At 41.2% G+C, this 20,989-nt stretch overlaps 1 protein-coding gene across 1 annotated transcript in view; it reads right to left on the bottom strand.

Moving 5' to 3' along the window:
• The window catches only part of PLD5 (phospholipase D family member 5), a 336,282-nt gene that overhangs the window by 175,180 nt on the left and 140,113 nt on the right, over window positions 1-20,989 (bottom strand). Inside the window, exon 3 of the mRNA XM_042925274.1 lies at window positions 4,169-4,337. Within this exon, the coding sequence (XP_042781208.1) occupies window positions 4,169-4,337 (169 nt within the window). The remainder of the gene's footprint in view (window positions 1-4,168; window positions 4,338-20,989) is intronic.

Below are 20,989 nucleotides of genomic sequence, written 5' to 3'. Positions count from 1 at the left end.
CTGGCGCCTGCTTCGGATTCTGTGTCTCCCTCTCTCTCTGCCCCTGCTCCGCTCATGCTCTGTCTCTCATAAATAAATAAATGTTTAAAAATATTTAAATGTGTTCACTTGGGGGGAGGACAGAAGGGAACCAGCTTCTTGCAAAATAATCTTTAAGCCCAAGGGGTACTTGGGTGGCTCAGTCAGTGTAAACATCTGACTTTGGCTCAGGCCATTATCTTGCAGTTTGCGAGTTCAATCCCTGAATTAGGCTGTCTGCTTGAGCATAGAGTCTGCTTTCGATCCTCTCCCTCCCTCTCTCTCTCTCTGCCCCTCCCCTACTCTCTCTCTCTCTCTTCCAAATATAAATAAAAATTAAAAAAAAAAAAGGCCAAGACATATGGTATTTAGACAAGTTCTTCTGGGTCCCTTTACAAACCGCTCTAGTGGTCAAGGATTGCATGAGGGAAGGTGAGAAATGGAGCCAGTCACCAAGCACCATTTCTATGCCATAGGCTCGCTCTCTCTTTTTTATGGATTTGTTTCTTTTATGATTTCCGTATTCATCTTAGTGCAATAGATTCAACTCTGCTAGCATGTCAACTCCAAGGAAGGGATCTTGAGTTTGTCCGCTGGTGTATCCCATACGCCCTCAACAGGGCCTGCACACCGGAGACCTCAGTCATATTTGACTGCTTGCTTCCCTCCTTTGACTCCCAACGGGGTCAAATGCGATCACTTTGAAGACATAAATACCTTGAAAATACGTTATAAATCTAGGAACTTCCCCTTTCATTTATACTTTTTGTCTCCAGGCTGATGCCTGGGTTGAGTTGCCAGCACGCAAACCTGTTTGTAGACTCATGTTTCCTGGTGTGGCTTGTAGGTTCTAGGGAAGTGTGGTGCCCACATAAAATGCTAGCACTTCTGTTGGCCAGAGGTAGGCAAGGTGGACTTTCTAGTTTGTATCCCCTATTTTTGTTGTGGTGGTGGTTCTTCCACTTGTTTTTTTTTTTTTTTTTTTTTAATTAAAGTATAGTTGACATGTAATATTCTAGGGCAACTATGATATTCTAGTAGTTTCAGGTGCACAACATGGTGATTCAACACTTCTCTCCATTATGAAATGCTCCCCATGACAAAAATAGTAGCATCTGTCACTATACACCGTTATTATAATATTATTGACTACATTTCCTATGCTATACTTTATATCTTCATGACTTACTTATTTTCTACCTGCAAGTCTGTGGGAGCTTGGGTGGCTCAGTGGGTTAAGCATCCAACTCTGGTTCCAGCTTGGGTCATGATCTCAAGGCTTCGTGGGTTCAAGCCTCACATGAGGCTCTGTACTGGCAGCATGGAGCCTGCTTGGGATTCTCTTCCTCTTCCTCTCCCTGCCCTCCCCCTACTTGCACAGTCTCTCTCAAAATAAATAAATTATATATATACACATATAATATATAATATATAATATTATATACACATATATATACACATATAATATATATATACACATAGAATATATAACTGCAAGTCTGTACTTCTTATTCCTCTTCACCTATTTTGCCCATCTCCTCACCTGGTGTCCAACCAATGGGGAATGAATGCATGGCATTTCTCAGCATCATCACTTGGCCACTTGGTCCAGTGCCCTGGACCAGCGGAAGAGGACATTCACTGCCTTGCTGAGGAAGGAGCCCTCCAGATGGTGCTGTGAACCTCATTCTTTCCTACGGATCCCCACTCCCCACAGGACATGTCTCCTGGCCAAGAACAGGCAGGGGTGGGACAGCTGTTCACTAGATCGCTCTCACAGCCTGCTTGCACCCATTTAATCTGCACAGCAAGCAAAGCCCCTCTATCCTTCATGTCTGTACGTGTAGAGCTTTCCCGGTGAAGACGCAAGGAAATGACACTCAACACTGCAGAAAACTGAATGGTTTTAATCTGCAGGGTGCCTGGTGTTGTTGGTGTTCCAAGAGGCACAAAGAGGCATCTCTTTGGCAGGAGCTCTATGCCTCTACCCAAAGATATTGGTTCTAACTGGATATCATCCTAAAGGGCACTGTGTGAGTTCAATAACAGCCAGGTTACTGGCAGCAAATTGAAAATTTCTATTGTTGCCAGCAGGCCAGCTGTTGGAGTGAATGGAATGAAGCTTCCAGGCGTGATCTTTCCACATCCACAATGCCCACCTTAATTCACTCTGAAGTCACGCAACGAACAAGTATTCTCTCCTTGACCAAAGTCTAGCCGGCCTTCTTTGGGGCCTCTTCTCCACCAGGCTCAAACTTGTCTTACAAAAACTGCAGGCTTTCAGCAAGATGATTTCATCAGTACCCCCCTGCCCCCCGACATCCCCCCACGTCCTTGCTCATTAAAAGGCTTGAACAAAATGCTAACAGTTCCTAACACCTCAAGGCCACAATCCCAGGATGACCCTGGCCCTCTTAAAGTGCCTGCTTGAGAAAGCTCGACATTGTCAAAAGAATGCACTGTTTGTTCTGCCGACACCTGATGGGAGGGTCCCTGTCTCCCAGTCTCTGTGTGGGAGGGTAGGAGCCCAATTTTGACAAGCACCAGTTTTGCAAACCCAGATGATTTTCCTATGGACCAACCCCCTCCCCCACTTTTTAGAAACTTCTACTTCCCTGATCCCGTTCAAGCCCCTGCCATCTTCCTTCATCCCCCAATCTCTCATTGTAAAGGGACGAATGTTTGGGGGTGGGTGGTGAGGAGTGCATTTTGTATGTGGAAGAGATATGGATTGCTCTGGCCGGAGTGGACTGTGGTGTATAATTTCCAAGGAAGCCTGTCAATAATCTTCCTCATTCCTGGTTAGATGCCCTAACTCTCACCCTGGATCGTGACTTGCTTTGACCAACAGAATTGGGTGGAAGCAGCTTGGATCCCAGAGCCCGTGTCTTAAAAGGCCTCATACTTTCTGCTTTGGGCCTTTTAGGATATAAACACCCCGTAAAAAGTTCAGGTTAGTTTACTGTGTGATGAGAGACATACAGAGAGGGGCCCAGGTGACCCCCAGACATTCCAATCGCTCCTAGGTAAGAGACTGGGAATGTGAATAAAATCCTCTTGGATCCTCCAGTCCCAGTCAAGTCATCCCAACCGACACTATGTGAATTAGAGACGAGTTCTTTCTGCTAAATACTGCCAAGAATCATGAAGAATTAAGTGAGTGTTGTTTGTGATATCATTAAGTTTTGGAATGATATATGCAGCAACAAATCCCTGACACACCTGTGTAAACAGGAGAGGTAGAAAAGTGTGGAACACAATCAAGAAATTTACTCAGTTCTTCTTTAGCACGCCTTTGTGGGTTTTGCTTGTTTTTACCTATTATCTGATATCCTGTAACTTTAAAATAGTATAATTGAGGGGTGTCTGGGCGGCTCAGTCGGTTAAGCATCCTACTTGATTTCAGCTCAGGTCATGATCTCGCGGTTCGTGAGTTCGAGCCTCACGTCAGGCTCTGCACTGACTATGGAGAGCCTGCTTGGGAGTCTCTCTCTCAACCTCTCTCTCTGTCTCTCAAAAATAAATAAACTTAAAAAACAATAATATAATAGTACAATTGAATAAAAGATTTCCAAGCACCAATGAGGTAGTGATTATAGGCTAAAATGCCAACACACATTATACACAGCAACAAAACTGATTTCATCCTTGCCCAATAATATAAAACTAATATAATAATAATATAAGAGCCAAGAATATAAAACTACACTGGGAAGTTTGATTCCACTATTAAAAAAAAAAGTTGGCTCTGGGTCCTTAAGGCGAATTATGACACCGATTAACCAAATAAATGCCTTGGCAGGCAGGCACGGAGTTAACACCACAGGCATGCAGGTTGTGCACAGCAGAATTCTGGGTGTGCTGTCAACAGAGACCATGATGTGAATGGCACCCCCTGAAGTGGTCCAAATCAGCAAAACTGTATAGACAGCCTATCGTAGGCAAAGACGAAACATGAGTTTGCCCTTGAAAGTCTGGCATTCTAGTAGGAGCTGAGGGACAGATGATTAACAATGGCACAGACATATAAATGTAATGATGTCCATGTACTAAAGAAAAGACCTTGAACCTGAGAAGTGAAGGCAAGAATACTAAGGCGTGTAAAATGCACATAAGTAAAATCATCACACACATAGAGGGTGCGGCTTACCTGACATGCTGATGGATGACTGTGGTTGAGATCCCAATGGGAAGACACTATGTCAACAGACTTTTTGGCCATGTTGAGTAAATTCATCCAGCCTTGGAAAAGTGATAAGTGAAATGGTGCATTTTCTGAATAGTTAAGGCCTTCAGGAATATTTTCCACCAGGGCAATTCTTAGAAAAGATTTTGAAAAACAAACAAACAAAATCCAGTCAAATTTGGAGCCACAGATCTTTATACATACATACACAGACATATGGAACATACTCTTTTACTCTTTTCAAATATATATGTTCCTCATCATTCATATTTTCCACCAAAGGCCTCTTACATTTCCCCTATGCTAACCTTCCCAGTTCTGAGAGCTTAGGCTCCGTTTCCCCCCAGTTTTTGCTTGTATTTCAGAAAATCATGGTATATGTCTCTAATGTCCAGCTTCAAACTAGCCTTGAAAGAAAAATTCAGAGCTTCCTACACAAGCATCTTCCTCTAGTAATATATTCCTATTTTTCCAACAGTAATGCAATTCTGAAATATAAGAGTACTTCTGTGAGCTACTGTAGGCTGTAAATTAAGTTTTGCATGTTTCCAGTTTCTAGTACAATGTTTGGCATATATAGAACTAATTTAGAAACTGAAATATTGTGAGTTTTATTACTATTAGAAAATAAAAATAAGAAATACTATTATTATTGCTTAACATCTCTACTGATTCTTCCCAGCTAAAGGATATAAAGAAATTCTTAAACCTGCCTATTGCAGGGTTTTATTAAAGTTGGAGATACGGAATATATTCCATAGTAGCAATAACCAAACCTTAAATAAAATACAACAAAGGTGTCCTAATAAATGTGTTTTTTCTTTTTATACTTCCTTGTATATGGACAACACATTCGCTGTGCCTGGCTCTGCTTGGTGCTGTGGTTGAGACTGTGTGGTTTCGCTTCTGACACATCATGTTTTAATAAAGGAATGAACTCTTTTTTTCCCAGTTTAAGACCTGTCAACTCTTGATGGAAAACTTCATATTCATGAAAATACCTATAAGTGCTTCCCGAGCAGAGATCTGTCTCATTTACGGCTATGCATCCCCAGTGCTGGATACATAATTAGAGCTCAAGAAATACCTATGGAATGAATTTCAGCTTTCAACATGGAATCCAGCATTTCTCACTAGAATGGTTAGCTGCTTCTCTTAATGACACTTGTTCCATTCAGCCGTTTTAGAAATAAAAGCAATACTCTTAGTAAAATGTTCTTGTGCGTTCGATGATTATCACAGCCAGAACGGATGTGGGTATGTGACCCAGAGACATCCACAGTTCGGGGATCTCATCAGCCTGCCGCCATCCGCAATCAAATTTAACGTTTGTTGAGGCCTGATAAGCACAGGACAGGAGACTCGGAACTGACTGTGACAAATCTCCCTAGTCCTCTGAAATTTACAATCTAGAGAGAGAGAGCCTATCTCCTACCTAATAATTCAAGCAGGAAGTAGACCGCTACGAAATGGTGAAACAAGAGTGAGAAGTTTAATTAGATAGATAATGCATCATCTGAAGTCCCATTGGCACACGGCAGGAAGGAAAAATTAATTCTGGTTGGAGGCTGGCGGCATCTGGAAGTGGAGGAGTAGGACTGGAAATGAGTCTTCCAAGGTGGGATTTTATGGGTGAGCTGGAAGAGACAGGTGTTCCAGGTAGAGAGAGGAGCCTGTCAAACAGTGTCCTTGCCTCAGACACAGGAGCATGCCCGGTGGAGAGGGCGGGCAGCGCCTGCAGGGACCACACGGTGGCTGTGAGCCAGGAAGAGGAGAGCTTGGGCTTCATTTTGGTGCATCTGGGAGCAGCCAAGTTCATTCGGGGCTCACCCTCAGGCACACTGTATGCCACTGGAAGGTGAAAAAGGAGACCCAGAGATGGCAAGTCAGTGGAAAGAAAAGAGGAAGTCTGGAATTTGATCAGTGGGAATGAAGAGAAGCATGCAGTCAGTGGAGGTTTTAGAAACCAAGTCTGAAAAGATTTAGTGTTTGATTGCCTTGAGGAGAAGGTGAAAGAGAAACAGGCAGGAGTCAAGGATGACAGATTTCCCTGCAGGACCGCCACATTGTCTCTTAACCATCTCCCGTGGTCTCCTTACACGGATTCTTGCCCCTCCAAACTATGTTCCACACTGCAGCTGGGTTAATCATTTAAAAACGTAAACTTAAGCACTCTGCTGCCTGATGAAAGCCTCCCATGGGCTTCCCCAGTGTCCTTAGGATGATGTCTCCCCGCAACCCCCTGACATGGTTGGCGAGTGTTCACCAGTCTGGGCCTGCCTCTCTGTAGCCTCACTCAACGCAAAGGCCTTCTGTGGCTTTTACACCAAAGCCACACTAGACATCATTATCTCCTTTCCTCTATTTTCTCCAGACTTTGGCATTTCGTGTGCATCTTCCCAATCCTCATTCCTACACTATTATCTCTCAATTAACCTTTAAGGTCCTAATTTCAACATTAGTTCTTCTGATAGACTTCCCTATCCCCCCCAAACTAGGCTAGATCTCCCTTATCACCAGCCCCTGCATGACCTGTTACTTCCCCTCTGTCCTATCCTGCTCCTAAAATTACTTGTTCAAGGCTGACTTCCTCTGATAGAATGTAGGGTGCTTGAAGGCAGGGACATGCTCCCCTGGTTCAGTTTTGTAGCCACAGTGCCTAACATACTGCTTAGGGCACAGGAAGTATCCAAACAATATCTGCTGAGTTTCACTGAAATTGGAACAACTGGAAAGATGGAAGGGGACGGGGTCCATTGAAATTGACAAGGAACATGGGAAAGGAGGTAGACCAAGGATCAGGAGAGATTATCAAGAGGAAGAAATGAAGAGAAAACTAGCTCAAAGCCTAACATGGGGGGAATGCCTACACTTCTCTGGTTGGTAGAGTGTGAAACAGATATGAAGATTCAGAAGGGACCAACAAAGAGGTGGGAAGGCAAGAGAGGTCCAGAAGGACGCAGTGTTTGGGAAGCCGAGGTGAGACCAGGTCAAAAAGGTGGAAAGGGGATTTGTTTTTTTAAATCTATCTCAAAATCTTTGGCTGAGGTTGAAGTTGGATGTTTTAACCCTATCCACATTTAAAGCCCAACTGTCTGTGTTAATAGCATGAGGAAATGGCCCCAGATAATCAGCAATTTCAGTCTCCTCTATAACTACAGATGATATTTAGAAATCAAATGAGAGACAGTCCCTCCAAAAAACAAAACTGAAACACAATAGCCTCTACAAAAGAGAAGGGACTGGCTTCAATTTCACTTCAATATAACAGACACACTGAGGTATTAAAGAGGAGACTCTAGAAGCCCAGATAAACCAAATGGACAGGGTGAGGGATGTGGAGTGACAACCCAACTGTAGTTGGTTGGCTCTGCACCATCCCTTCCCTCATGGTGTGCCCTGTGGCTTTCTGGAAGGCATACAAATGAGGATACCCAATCTCATCTAGAAATCTCTAGACTAGGTATTCTTAACCTTGGATACATGGATAGAATTCATGGGACTCTATGAACTGGATCTTTACTTTCCCGAATCTCTAACTGAAGTTCAACATTCCCTTCAGTTATGAAGACAGACAATACCCCACCAGGAATATTAGAAGAACCCATGACTCTGTCACCGAGAATTTTCATACCATGGTACAGTTACAACAAACAGCTCAAATACTCATCCCTACTTTGTAATTCTGGTGGTTGTTATTTCACGCATCAGTAGTGCACAATATACATTTTTATTTCACAAATTAAAAAAATATTTTGACAACTTTATTTCAACATTACTGGTTGCAATCCTATGTGTTTTAATTTCTGCATTTAAAAACATTATTCAAGGGGCATCTGAGTGGCTCGGTCAGTTAAGCGTCTGACTCTTGGTATCAGCTCAGGTCACAAACAGTTCCTGGGTTCGAGCCCTGCATCAGGCTCCATTTTGACAGTGCAGAGCCTGCTTGGGGGATTCTCTCTCTCTCCCTCTCTCTCTGGCCCTCCCGTGCTTTCTCAAAATAAATAAATAAACTTAAAAAAATTAAAAAACATTATTCAAGGAAGGGTTCATCAGAGCGCTACACTGTGGAGTACGAAGCATTCCTCAGCCTGATGATGATGTCGAATTCTATAAAATTTCTGCATGTAAGAGACTCCACTTTGAAGTCCCATTTTCCTTTCCAACTAATGAACTCTTCAACTAGCAGCTGCTCATAGAATTTCAACAGTGCAACTGGCGTTTGGATCATAGGAGGACAGTGAGGTTGATTCATACATGGAAGGGATAGTGTCATTTGATAGCACCAATAAAATCATCAATAAGTGAATAATCAGAAGCAGCTCAACTGGTCAGCATCAGATTAGCAGGTCCTTTTGTTTTGTTTTCACTTCTCTTCTTTACCTAAATTATGTGATTAACCCCTCCTTCTTTCTCATATAAACCTCTTGCTTTTCCCACGTGACCACGATGCTTTTCTGGTTACTCCAGAATCTGTGCTCCCTGAATTGCAATTCTGCGATCCCCAGATAAAGTCCTTTGTTCTTTTTCTGTTTCTCTTTCTTTTCCTTGGTTGACATGTATCATCTAGTCTTTCTTTTTTTCTACTTCACAGACATTCTAATAATTTTTTCCCATTAATGAAGCCATAGAAGTGGGTAAGATTACCAAGGGAGACTTTTCAAGAGAGGAGAACTGGGTCAAAGCCAATTACAGAAAACATCTGATCACATCTGGCTGGTAGAGAAAGGGGGCCAGGTGAAGAACACAAGAATGGCCCAGAAACCCTGGAAGAAGAGGAGTGGAATTCCCTAGAAGCCAAGAAAGACCCAATTTATCATCTGTATTGTTGTTTGTTTGTTTGTTTGTTTGTTTGTTTTTTACCGAATATCAAAGTAAATTTTGATTTCATGCTAAAAATAAAAATAGACACACCACCCCAGGTCTGGGGACACACTGGTGTGTGGGCAATGAATTCCAGGGAGAGCCCCTGCTCACCTCCTCACTTTCCCGTCTTCAAGTGACCTAGGGACGGCGATGGCTCCCCAGTGACACAGAGCTTGCCTTCCATGCCCATGTTAGAAGATGCCTCTAGAAATCAGCTTTGAAATGACTTATTTCTGGGACCTATCATTTTATTTCCTTTAACGGCCAATAGCTGGCTACTCTCCAGGGCGCGGATCTAATTAGCATACATGCAGAATGCATTTCCAGGCATGGACAGCCCTCTGTGTCCTCCTACTTGGCAAGCAAGGAAGAAGTAGGCAGATCTCATTAAAATTCACCTTTGGGCAAATCCCTAGAATGCCTGCTTGCACCATCTCTGAAAGAAGTACGCCCAGAGGCTGTAGCACCATTTCTGACACCTGACAACAAGGGGAAAGGCTGAATAGACAAAGACACAATACAGCTAAAACCTTTTTATACCTCTTTTTATGGTACTTGGAGATAACCTGCAAATGATTTGAACCGTGAGTCCAGGGAGCTCAAGCGGAATAAATACATTTTTAAAATGCGTTTTACATTGTTAATAGATTTTAAAATAGAACTCTAGCTGTTCTTATTAATAACATGTATTTATTCTCCAAACTTAATGTGATCACCAAGATTTCTTTTTTAATCCGGAAACGATATTGTAGCTTCTTAAAGAAGTATCTGTACTTTCCTTCCACTAAGGTACCAAAAAACGTAGTCCCTGCATTTGCTAGCTTTAAAGCATGGCATGCATAAGCTGGCAAGTACAAGAATGTTTATGAATCTATTCTCACACTTGATTTGGGGAATATTATAAATGTAGTTTTATTTATTTATTTAGAGAGCAGGCATGTGTGTGAGCTGGGGAGGACCAGGAGAAGAGGGAGAGAATAGTTTTTTTAAATGTTCATTTATTTATTTTGAGAGAGAGAGAGAGAGAGAGAGAGAGAGAGAGAGGCAGAGAATCCGAAGCAGGCTGCAGGCTCTGAGCTGTCAACACAGAGCCTGATGCGGGGCTGAAACCCACAAACCGTGAGATCACGATCTGAGCCAAAGTCGGACACTTAACTGAACCACCCAGGTGCCCCTAAAAGACGTATTTTTAAAAATAACTTACAATCTGAAAACTTACAACTAAGAAAAATTTCTTGAGGTTCTCAGACTGATATAGCACAATTACTACAAAGATTTTACATATATTGGTTAAAAGGCCTATAAACTAGAACCTTTGTGACATCTTCAGAGTGCATGTCATGTACCTTTCATTGCCTACTGCAATGGATCACTTATTAGGACTTGATTATGTATGTAGGCACATGGCAGTCAACTGGCTGACTTTCATTCCATACATGTTAGCTGACCGGTGGCATTAATCAATGAAACTGAACAGAAAGCCTTAGCTCATCAATACAATTAGATGTGGACTCAAAGTAAAATGATCCAGATTTTATTCCCTCACTTTGGGTCATCTCACTGTAACTTAAAGCCCAAGGTTGACAAGGCAGAAGTTAACGTTCTCAAAGTTACTAAAGTCTCTGGCATTGATGTAGAAGATAAGCTGCTACCCATGTGTCAGATTCAGTGGCCACCTCTAGACATGAAAACCATTGACACAGACCTATGTAAGTTTCCTTTAATGCAGCTGAGATATAGGTTTTATTTTCCTAAGATTTGGGGTCAAGGCGACTTTACCTGTGAAAGATAGCAGTAAAGATACCAGTGAGGTCTGGCTGGCTAACAGTGTCCTGATAATTCTTAATCTGGTATAGGGATTGACATTGTGGAATACTGAGATGACTAGTGAAGTAATTACTAATAGTTTTAATACTTTTTTGCCAACTTCTGATTTTGAAAAATTTCAAATCCACAGAAAAGTTGCAAGAGGAAGAGAGCATAAATATATTCGTTGCAAGAAAGAATGCTGTGCGTGCATATGAAATGACACATACATACCCACACTTTTTAGAAAACCATTTGAAAGTAAGTTGTAGGCATCAGAATAATTTATCTCTGAATCTCCAGCATGTTTCTAACAAAGAAGCCATGTTTCTTTTTTTTTTTAATTTTTTAAATGTTTACTTATTTTTGATAGAGAGAGAGAGAGAGAGAGAGAGAGCGCACAAGCAGGGGAGGGGCAGAGAGAGAGGGAGACACAGAATCTGAAGCAGGGTCCAGGCTCCGAGCCGTCAGCACAGAGCACGATGTGGGGCTCAAGCCATGGACCATGAGATCATGACCTGAGCCGAAGTCGAACACTTTTAACCGACTGAGTCACCCAGGCGCCCCAAGAAGCCATGTTTCTAAATAAATGAAAAATGGGGTGCCTGGGTGGCTCAGTCGGTTAAGCATCTGACTTCAGCTTGGGTCATGATCTCACAGTTGGTGAGTTTGAGCCCCACATCGAGCTTTGTGCTGATGGCTCAGAGCCTGGAGCCTGCTTTGGATTCTGTGTCTCCCTCTTTCTCTTTCTCTTTCTCCCTTTTGGATTCTGTCTCTCTCTCTCTCTCTCTCTCTCTCTCTCTCTCTCAAAAATAATAAATAAACATTAAAAAAAGTTTAATAAATTAAAAACAATTATCACATAGGCAATTTAATAATAATATGGTGGGTTATCTAACATTCAAATATCCCCAGTTGTACCAATAAGGTCCGTAAAGGATAAACCCAGTTTCTTTCTTTCTCTCCCTTCCTTCCTTTCTTTCTTTCTTTCTTTCTTTCTTTCTTTCTTTCTTTCTTTCTTTCTTTCTTTCTTTCTTTCTCTTTCCTTCCTTCCCTTCTTCCTTCCCTCCCTCCCTCCTTCCTTCCCTCCCTCCCTTCTTTCTTTCTTTTTCTTTCTGTTATGTTTTTAAGGATCCAAGATCCAATTAATGTTCACTCATTGTATTTAGCTGTCATGTCTCTTTAGGAGAAAAAACTAGCCTTTTTTGTTTTGTTTTCCTTGATATTGATGAATTAGAAGAACCTAGGTTTAGTCATTTCTCTAAATATTGCTCGATTTGATGTGCTTGACTGATGCCTCATAATTAGATTTAGGTTAAATATTTTTGGCAGGAACACTACCTAGAATGTGTCCTTCTAAGTGCATCACATGAGGTGACACATGATATTGGGTTGTCCCACTACTCAAGATGCTAAGTTTGGTCACTTTGGGAAGGCAGTGTCTGCCAGATTTCTCTACTAATCAGTATTTTTTGTCCCTCTATAAGTAACAAATAACTTGTACAGAGGTACCTGTAGATGGCATAAATATCCTATCCCCTAACATTTCACTCACTGATCTACCTTCCATCCGTTTCTAATTCTTGACTAAATCTACCTTGTTGATAACTTCCTATCATTAATTCTGTATTTGTTATTTGGTATTCTTCTGTAAGGAAAAGCTTTTCCTTCTCCTAGCACCCATTTTTTAAATTTTTTTAAAAAATTGTTTTATTAGTATGGGCTTATAGATTCTTGTTTTTTTTTTTTTTGTTGTTTCTTTTGTTTCTTTCTTTTTTTTTTTTTTTTTTTTTTTTTTTTTTTTTTCAACGTTTTTTATTTATTTTTGGGACAGAGAGAGACAGAGCATGAACGGGGGAGGGGCAGAGAGAGAGGGAGACACAGAATCGGAAACAGGCTCCAGGCTCCGAGCCATCAGCCCAGAGCCTGACGCGGGGCTCGAACTCACGGACCGCGAGATCGTGACCTGGCTGAAGTCGGACGCTTAACCGACTGCGCCACCCAGGCGCCCCTCTTTTTTTTTTTTGAGACAGAGAGAGAAAGGGGGGGGGGGGGGGAGAGAGAAGACCTTAAGCAGGCTCCATGCCCAACATGGAGCCTGACATGGGGCTCAGTCTCAAGACCATGAGATCATGATCAGAGTTAAAATCAAGAGTCAAACACCCAACCAACTGAGCCACTCAGGTGCCCTCACTTTTTTAATTCAAAGTGTTGTAATCTATCCCATCATTGTTCATTGTGATGCTCACATTGTTGCATATATTGTCAGTGGAGGCTCCTGTAAATTGTCTCCTGTGTCCTCTTGATGCCTCTTTCAGTTTTTGAATACTTTTATATTTTTTGTCACTTAGATGTTTCATTTGAATTAACTTTTTTTTTACTGTTTATTTATTTTTGAGAGAGAGAGAGAAAAAAGTGCGGGGGAAGGGAAGAGAGAGTGGGAGACACAGAATCCAAAGCAGGCTCCCAGCTCCAAGCTGTCAGCACAGAGCCCAATGTGGGGCTCAAACCCATGAACCAGGAGATCATGACCTGAGCTGAAGTCGGATGCTCAACAAACTGAGCCACACAGGAGCCCCTCATTTGCATTAACTTTTAAATTGACCTCTGAAGAAACAGCTGCAGAGAACATGACGGTGACTTTGAGTAGGCAATAGCAGATCCCTGTTTCTATAAATCTAGAAAGATCAGATTAAAGCCTTATTAATTCGAGGCTTATAATTGGATTAAGTGAAGAGCACTATAGCTTTCTTTTTGGAGACAGGCAGGAGGGCAGTAGAGGAAGTATTACAATTGTAGCTATTATCCTTTGTCTGCATATTATAGTTTAAAAGTACTTTCACAATCAGGGCACCTGGGTGGCTCAGTCGTTAAGCATCTGACTTCAGCTCAGGTCATGATCTCGTGGTCCATGAGTTCAAGCCCCACATCAGGCTCTGTGCTGACAGCCTGGAGCCAGCTTCAGATTTTGTGTCTCCCTCTCTCTCTCTCTCTCTCTGCCCCTCCCCACTCATGCTCACTCTCTCTTTCTCTCTCTCAAGAATAAACATTAAAAAAAAATTTTTAAGTACTTTCACAATTAACATTACACATCACCATCAACGAGCAATCCTGTGAGAGCGGCATGAGGGTAATAAGGCTCCAAGTAGCCAGGTGTCATTCAGTTAGATGGCATGCTACAGACCTGGGATGTAAACTCAGTTTTGTTTGAGCTCATGTGCATTTTATAACACTAGATTAGGTACTGGGCTTATCCTGAGAGGTTTGAACAAGCGCACCTTGGGTCCCTGGAGGGAAAAAGTGGACTCGGGTCAGGTAGCTGAGGCTGCCACCCTAGACAGAAAGGTCAGTTTAAGTCACAATCCCAGTCTTGTTCAGAGAAGAGGGGAAAGTGCGAATGGTAGTTTCCCCATGATCCTTCCTGGTTGTATACTCCACCTGGTCAGTCTACCTTGACAAGAGGATCTAGTGACAGGAAGGCACACTTTCCTTGGCTCGATATTTCCAGATGCTGACCCAGAAAAAAAAAAAAAAAACAAAACAATCAGGGGAGAAAGAAGCATGAGGAGGATGAAGACAAAAAAGAAAGAGGGAGGACTTCCGGGGAAGACGTAGAAGAGTAGAAGGAGCAGAAGTTCACTTTGTCCCACAGACACACATATTAGTGGATACAACCCAGAAAAGAACCCGAAGACTGCCAGAACAAATCCTATAAGTAAAGGAAGAGGAGAGGCCACATGGAAGAGGGTAGGAAGGACAGAGATGCAGTAGGGAGCAGAACTGTCTGTGGGAAGCAGGAACCTGCAGGCCTGGAGAGGTGAGAACAATAGACCCTCAAGTCAGGGAGCCTGCAGGGGGGACACAAATCCCCATAACATTTGGCTTTGAAAACCAGAGGGGCTGAATTCTGAGTTCTTACAACCAACAAGACTTAAAACCTGGAACTGTTTAAAATGATGCTTATTTATTTTTGAGAGAGAGAGAGCATGTAAATGGAGGAGGGGCAGAGAGAGGCAGGGGACAGAGGATCTGAAGCGGGTTCTGTGCTGACAGCAGAGAGGTTGATGCAGAGCTCAAACTCAAGAATGATGAGATCTTGACCTGAGTTGAAGTTGGAGGCTTAATGAACTGAGCCACCCAGGTGCCCCCAAACTGGAACATGAATAATCCAGCCAACTGGGTTTCGAGTCCCTGCCCTTAAAGCAACAGCACAATAAACAGATTCAACACAGAAGCAGCAGTTTGAAAAACACCTCGGGCATATGGGAGGGAGATTTGAGACAGACATCCTTGGAAGACCTCTCCAGGAACAAAGGAGTTGGCAGGTGCAATTTCTCTCCTCTGTCCCCCAGTATAAGCACACATGCACCTGCAGGAACAAGCACAGCACCCACACTTGCTACCTAACTTGCTTATACTATATGCTGACCCCCACGATTTGGTAGATCCAGCCCCTCCAGGAAGGCCTGCTCAACACTATAGATCCCCTCCCCCAGAGGCCTAGTGCAAACCTTGCTAACATAAAACCTCCCACCCCATAAACTTTGCAGATCTACCCCATCCAATATATGCCTTTGGCGAGAGCCCATCCAAAGTGGTGCCACAAGCCTGGCAGTGTGCAAGCGACCCCCACAGGGGCCATCACCACTCCAAAGTAACTCCTGCCCTGGGGACATGGAAAAATAACTACACACACCAGTCAGACTGTGGCCCCTCCCACCAACAAAAGCTTCTCAGAGGACAACACAGGTAAAGTGCCCTGTAGTTCAGGGCTATTACATCTCTGGCAAACATCTTTTCTGACTCAACTCAAGCCCAAGGTGGCCCCAGACTGGCCTACTAAGATCACAGGGACCAAATCCTGCCAAAGAGAGGCAAAGAGAACCGCTGCAGACAACTGGACTGAAGGCAAAAGCAGCATAGCAACAAGAGCAGGGTGCATACAACACACAAAGGAGACACCCCTGAAATGTCAGGTTCTGGTGAACAGGAACACAGCACTGCAGAGAACTACAGGATCTCTTCTTCATAAGGCTACTACTTTCAAAAGCAGGAGATGGAACTGACTTCCCTAACTCAGAGAAATAGACACAGAGTTAGACAAAATGAGGAGACAGAAGAATATGTCCCAAATGAAAGAACAAGACAAAACCACAGCAAGAGAACTAAACAAACAAGATAAGTAATCTGCTATATAGACAATTTTAAATAATTATCATAAAGATACTCACAGGCCTTGAGAAGAGTGGAGGACATAAGTGAGACCCTTAACATAGAGATACAAAATATGAAAAAGAATCAGTCAGGGGCACCTGGGTGGCTTAGTCAGTTAAGCGTCTGACTTCAGCTCAAGTCATGATATTGCTTTTTTGGAGTCTGAGCCCCACATCAGGCTGTCTGCGGTCAGTGTGGAGCCCACTTGGGATCTTCTGTCCCCTCTCTCTCTGCCCCTTCCCCACTTGCTCTTTCTCTCTCTCTAAAAAATTAATAAACATTAAAAAGCATCAATCAGAAATGAAGAACTCAATAAATGAAATAAAAAATACACCAGATTCAATAAATAGTAGACTTAGAGGAAGCAGAAAAACGGATTAGTGACCCGAAGGACAGAGTAATGGAAAGCAATCGAGCTAAAAAGGAAAGAGAGAAAACAATTATGCAAAATGAGAACAGACTTAGGTAACTCAGCAACACCATCAAGCATAATAACGTTCTTATATGGATCCTAGAAAGAGAAGAGAGAGAAAAGGGGGAGGAAAATGTATTTGAAAAATATACCTTAAACCTTTCCAAATCTGTGGAAGGAAACAGAAATTCAAATCCAGGAGGCACAGAGATCCTCCAACAAAATCAACCAAAGGAGGTCCACACTAAGACACATACTAATTAAAATGGCAAAAAGTAGTGATAAAGAGAGAATTTTAAAAACAGCAAGATAAAAGAAAACAGTTACAAACAAGGGAAACCCCATAAAACTATCAACTGATTTTTTATCAGAAACTTTGCAGGCAAGGAGGGAGTGGCATGATACATTCCAAGTGCTGAGAGGTAAAAATCTGCAGCCAAGAATACTCTATCTACCAAGGCAATTGTTCAGAACAGAAGGAGAGATAGCGTTTCCCATACAAACTAAAATTAAAGGAATTCATTACCACAAAACCAGCCCTACAAGAAATGTTAAAGGGGAAGATTTGAGTGGAAAGAAAAAATTCATAAGAGTAAGAAAAGGCAACACAAAAGCAATAAAATAAGTATATCCATAAAAAACAGCCAAAAGACTTACAAAATAAAAGTATGTAAAGTATGACACAACATAACAAAAACGTGGGGAGGAGAGAAGTAAAGAATGGGTTCAAACTTAAATGACCATCAACTTCCTATAGACTGCTATACACAGAAGATGTTATATACAAACCTAATGGCAACAACAAATCAAAAACCAATAGTAGATATATAAAAAATAAAGAGAAAGAGATCCAAGTATTAAACAAAAGAAAGTCCAGTTACGTTGACAGAAGAGAGCAAGAGAAGAATGGTACGGAGAAGAACTACAAAATCAATCATAAAACAAGTAACAAAATGGTGATCAATACACACCTATCAATACTTATTTGAATGTAAATGGACTAAATGCTCCAATCAAAAGACATGGATAACAGAACGTATTAAAAAAAACAAGACCCGGGGCGCCTGGGTGGCTTGGTTGGTTAAGCGTCCGACTTCGGCTCAGGTCATGATCTCACGGTCCGCGAGTTCGAGCCCCGCGTCGGGCTCTGTGCTGACGGCTCAGAGCCTGGAGCCTGCTTCCGATTCTGTGTCTCCCTCTCTCTCTGACCCTCCCCCATTCATGCTCTGTCTCTCTCTGTCTCAAAAATAAATAAACGTTAAAAAAAATTAAAAACAAACAAACAAACAAAAAAAACAAGACCCTTCTACATGCTGCCTACAAGAGACTCATTTCAGACTTAAATATACATGTACACTGAAAGTGAAGGAATTGAGAAGTATTTATCATGCAAATGGATGTCAAAAGGAAAGCTAGGGTAGCAATACCTATATGGGACAAAATAGACTTTAAAACAAAGATTGGGGATGCCTGGATGACTCAGTAAGTTGAGTGTCTGACTCTTGATTTCAGCTCAGGTCATGAGCTCACAGTTGTGGGATTGAGCCCAACATTGGGCTCCACAAAGAGTGTGGAGCCTGCTTGAGATTCTCTCTCTCTCTTTCTCTCTCTCTCTCTCTCTCTGCCCCTCTTCCCAGCTCATGCACTCTCTAAGTAAGTATATAAACAAACAAATAAATAAATAAAACAAAACTGTAACAAGAGACAAAGAAGGGCACTATATAATAAGGGGACCAATCTAACAAGATGTAACAATTTTACATATTTATGCACCCAATATGAAAGCACCCAAATATATAAAACAGTTAATAACAACCATAAAGAAAGTAATTGATAGTAATACAATAATAGAGGACTTTAGATCCTCACTTACACTGATGGACAGATCATCCAAAATAGAACATCAACAAGGAAACAGTGGTTTTGAATAAATGTATTTAACAGATATATTTGGGACATTCCATCCTAAAACAACAGAATACACATTCTTTTAAAATGTACATTAGGGTGCCTGGTGGCTCAGTCGGTTAAGCGGCTGACTTCGGCTCAGGTCATGATCTCACGGTCTGTGAGTTCGAGCCTGTGAGTTCGAGTCAGCTGTGCTGACAGCTCAGAGATCAGAGCCCGTTTCAGATTCTGTGTCTCCCTCTCTCTCTGACCCTCCCCTGTTCACGCTCTGTCTCTCTCTGTCTCAAAAATAAATAAACGTTAAAAAAAATTAAAAAAAATTAAAAAAAAATTAAAATAAATAAATAAATAAAATGTACATTCAACATTCCCCAGATCACATTTTAGACCACAAAACAAATCTCAACAAATTCAAAAAGATCAAAGTCATACCATGTATCTTTTCTGACCTCAACACTATGAAACTAGAAATCAACCACAAGAAAAAATCTGGAATGAGCATAAATACATGGAGATTAAATAACTACTAAAGGGAAGTTTATAGCACTATAGGACTACTTCAAGAAGCAACATGGGGGGCACCTGGGTGGCTCAGTTGGTTAAACGTCTGACTTCGGCTCAGGTCACGATCTCGCGGTCTGTGAGTTCGAGCCCCGCGTCAGGCTCTGGGCTGATGGCTCAGAGCCTGGAGCCTGCTTCCGATTCTGTGTCTCCCTCTCTCTCTGACCCTCCCCCGTTCATGCTCTGTCTCTCTCTGTCTCAAAAATAAACAAAACGTTAAAAAAAAAAAAGAAGCAACATGGATCTCAAATAATCTAACCTTACATCTAAAGAGGCAGAAAAAGAACAAAATCTCAAACCAGTAGAATTAAAGAAATAATAAAGATTAGAGCAGAGATAAATGAAATAGAAATTATAAAAATAATAGATCAGATCAATGGAACCAAGGGCTAGTTCTTTGAAAAGAACAACAAAACTGATAAACCACAAACCCGTCACTCCAAAAAAATAAAGAGAGAGAGAGAGAGAGAGAGAACTCAAATAAATAAAATTAGAAATGAATACTTATTCAACAACCAACACCACAGAAATACAAAGAATTATAAGAAAAAAATTATGAGAATATTATGAAAAATTATATGCCAAGAAATTAGACAACCTAGAAGAAATGGATGAATTCCTAGAAACATATAACCTCCCCAAAGTGAACCAGAAGGAAATAGAAAATCTGAACAGACCACTTACCAGCAATGGCATTGAATCAGTAATCAAAAAATTCCCAACAAATAAAAGTCCAGGACCAGATGGCTTCACAGGTGAATTCTACCAAGCACTTGAAGAAGAGCTAATACCTATTCTTAAACTACTCCAAAAGATAGAAGAGGAAGGAAAACTAAAATTCATTCTATGAGGCCAGCAGTACCGTAATACCAAAACCAGATAAAGACACCACCGAAAGAAAGAAAGAAAGAAAGAAAGAAAGAAAGAAAGAAAGAAAGAAAGAAAAGAAAGAAAGAAAAAAGAAAAGAGAGAATTACAGGCCATATGTCTCATGAACATAGATGCAAAAATCCTCAACAAAATAGTAGCAAACCAAATCCAACAATATATTTAAAAATCACTTACCACAATCAAATGGGATTTATTCTCAGGATACAAGAGTGGTTCAATATTCACAGATCAACACCACATCAATAAAAGAAAGGGGAAAGCAATATGATTATTTCAATAGATGTAGAGAAAGTATTTGACGAAGTATATCATACATTTGTGATAAAAACCCTCAAAAAGTATGTTTAGAGAGAACATACGTCAACATAAAGTCCATATATGAAAAATCCACAGTGAACATCATCCTCAATAGTGAAAAATTGAGAGCTTTTCCCCTAAGGTCAGAAACAAAACAAGGATGTCCATTCTCACCACTTTTATTCAACATAGTACTGAAACTCCTAGTCAAAGCAATTAGACAAGAAAAAAGGAACAAAATGCACCCAAAATATAAGGAACAAGTATAACTTTCACTATTTGCAGATAACATGATACTATATATAGAAAACCTGAAAGACTCCACCAAAAAACTACTAGAAATGATAAATGAATTCAGTAAGGTTGCAGGATATAAAATCAATTACACAAATCTGTTTCATTTTTACACACTAATAATGAAGCAGCAGAAAGAGGAATTAAGCAAACAACCCCATTTACAATTGCACCAAAAACAATAACATACCTAGGAATAAACTTAACCAAGGAGGTGAAAGACCTATATTCTGAAAACTATAAAACACTGATGAAAGAAATTGAAGACAGCACAAAGAAGTGGAAAGACATTCCATGCTCATAAATTAGAAGAACAAATATTGTTAAAATGTCTGTACTACCCAAAACAATGTACAGATTTAGTGAAATCCCTATCAAAATATCACGAGCATTTTTCACAGAACTAGAACAAATAATTAAAAAACTTATATGGAAACACAAAAGACCCTGAATCGCCAACAAAATCTTGAAAAAGAAGAACAAAGCTAGAGGTATCACAATCTCTAATTTCAAGTTATACTGCAAAGCTGTAGTCA

This window comes from Panthera leo, chromosome F3 (assembly GCF_018350215.1).
Source record: "Panthera leo isolate Ple1 chromosome F3, P.leo_Ple1_pat1.1, whole genome shotgun sequence".
NCBI classification, from domain to species: Eukaryota; Metazoa; Chordata; class Mammalia; order Carnivora; family Felidae; genus Panthera; species Panthera leo.
Note: the sequence above shows the minus strand (reverse complement) of the source record. Positions and strands in the feature narration are given on the sequence as shown.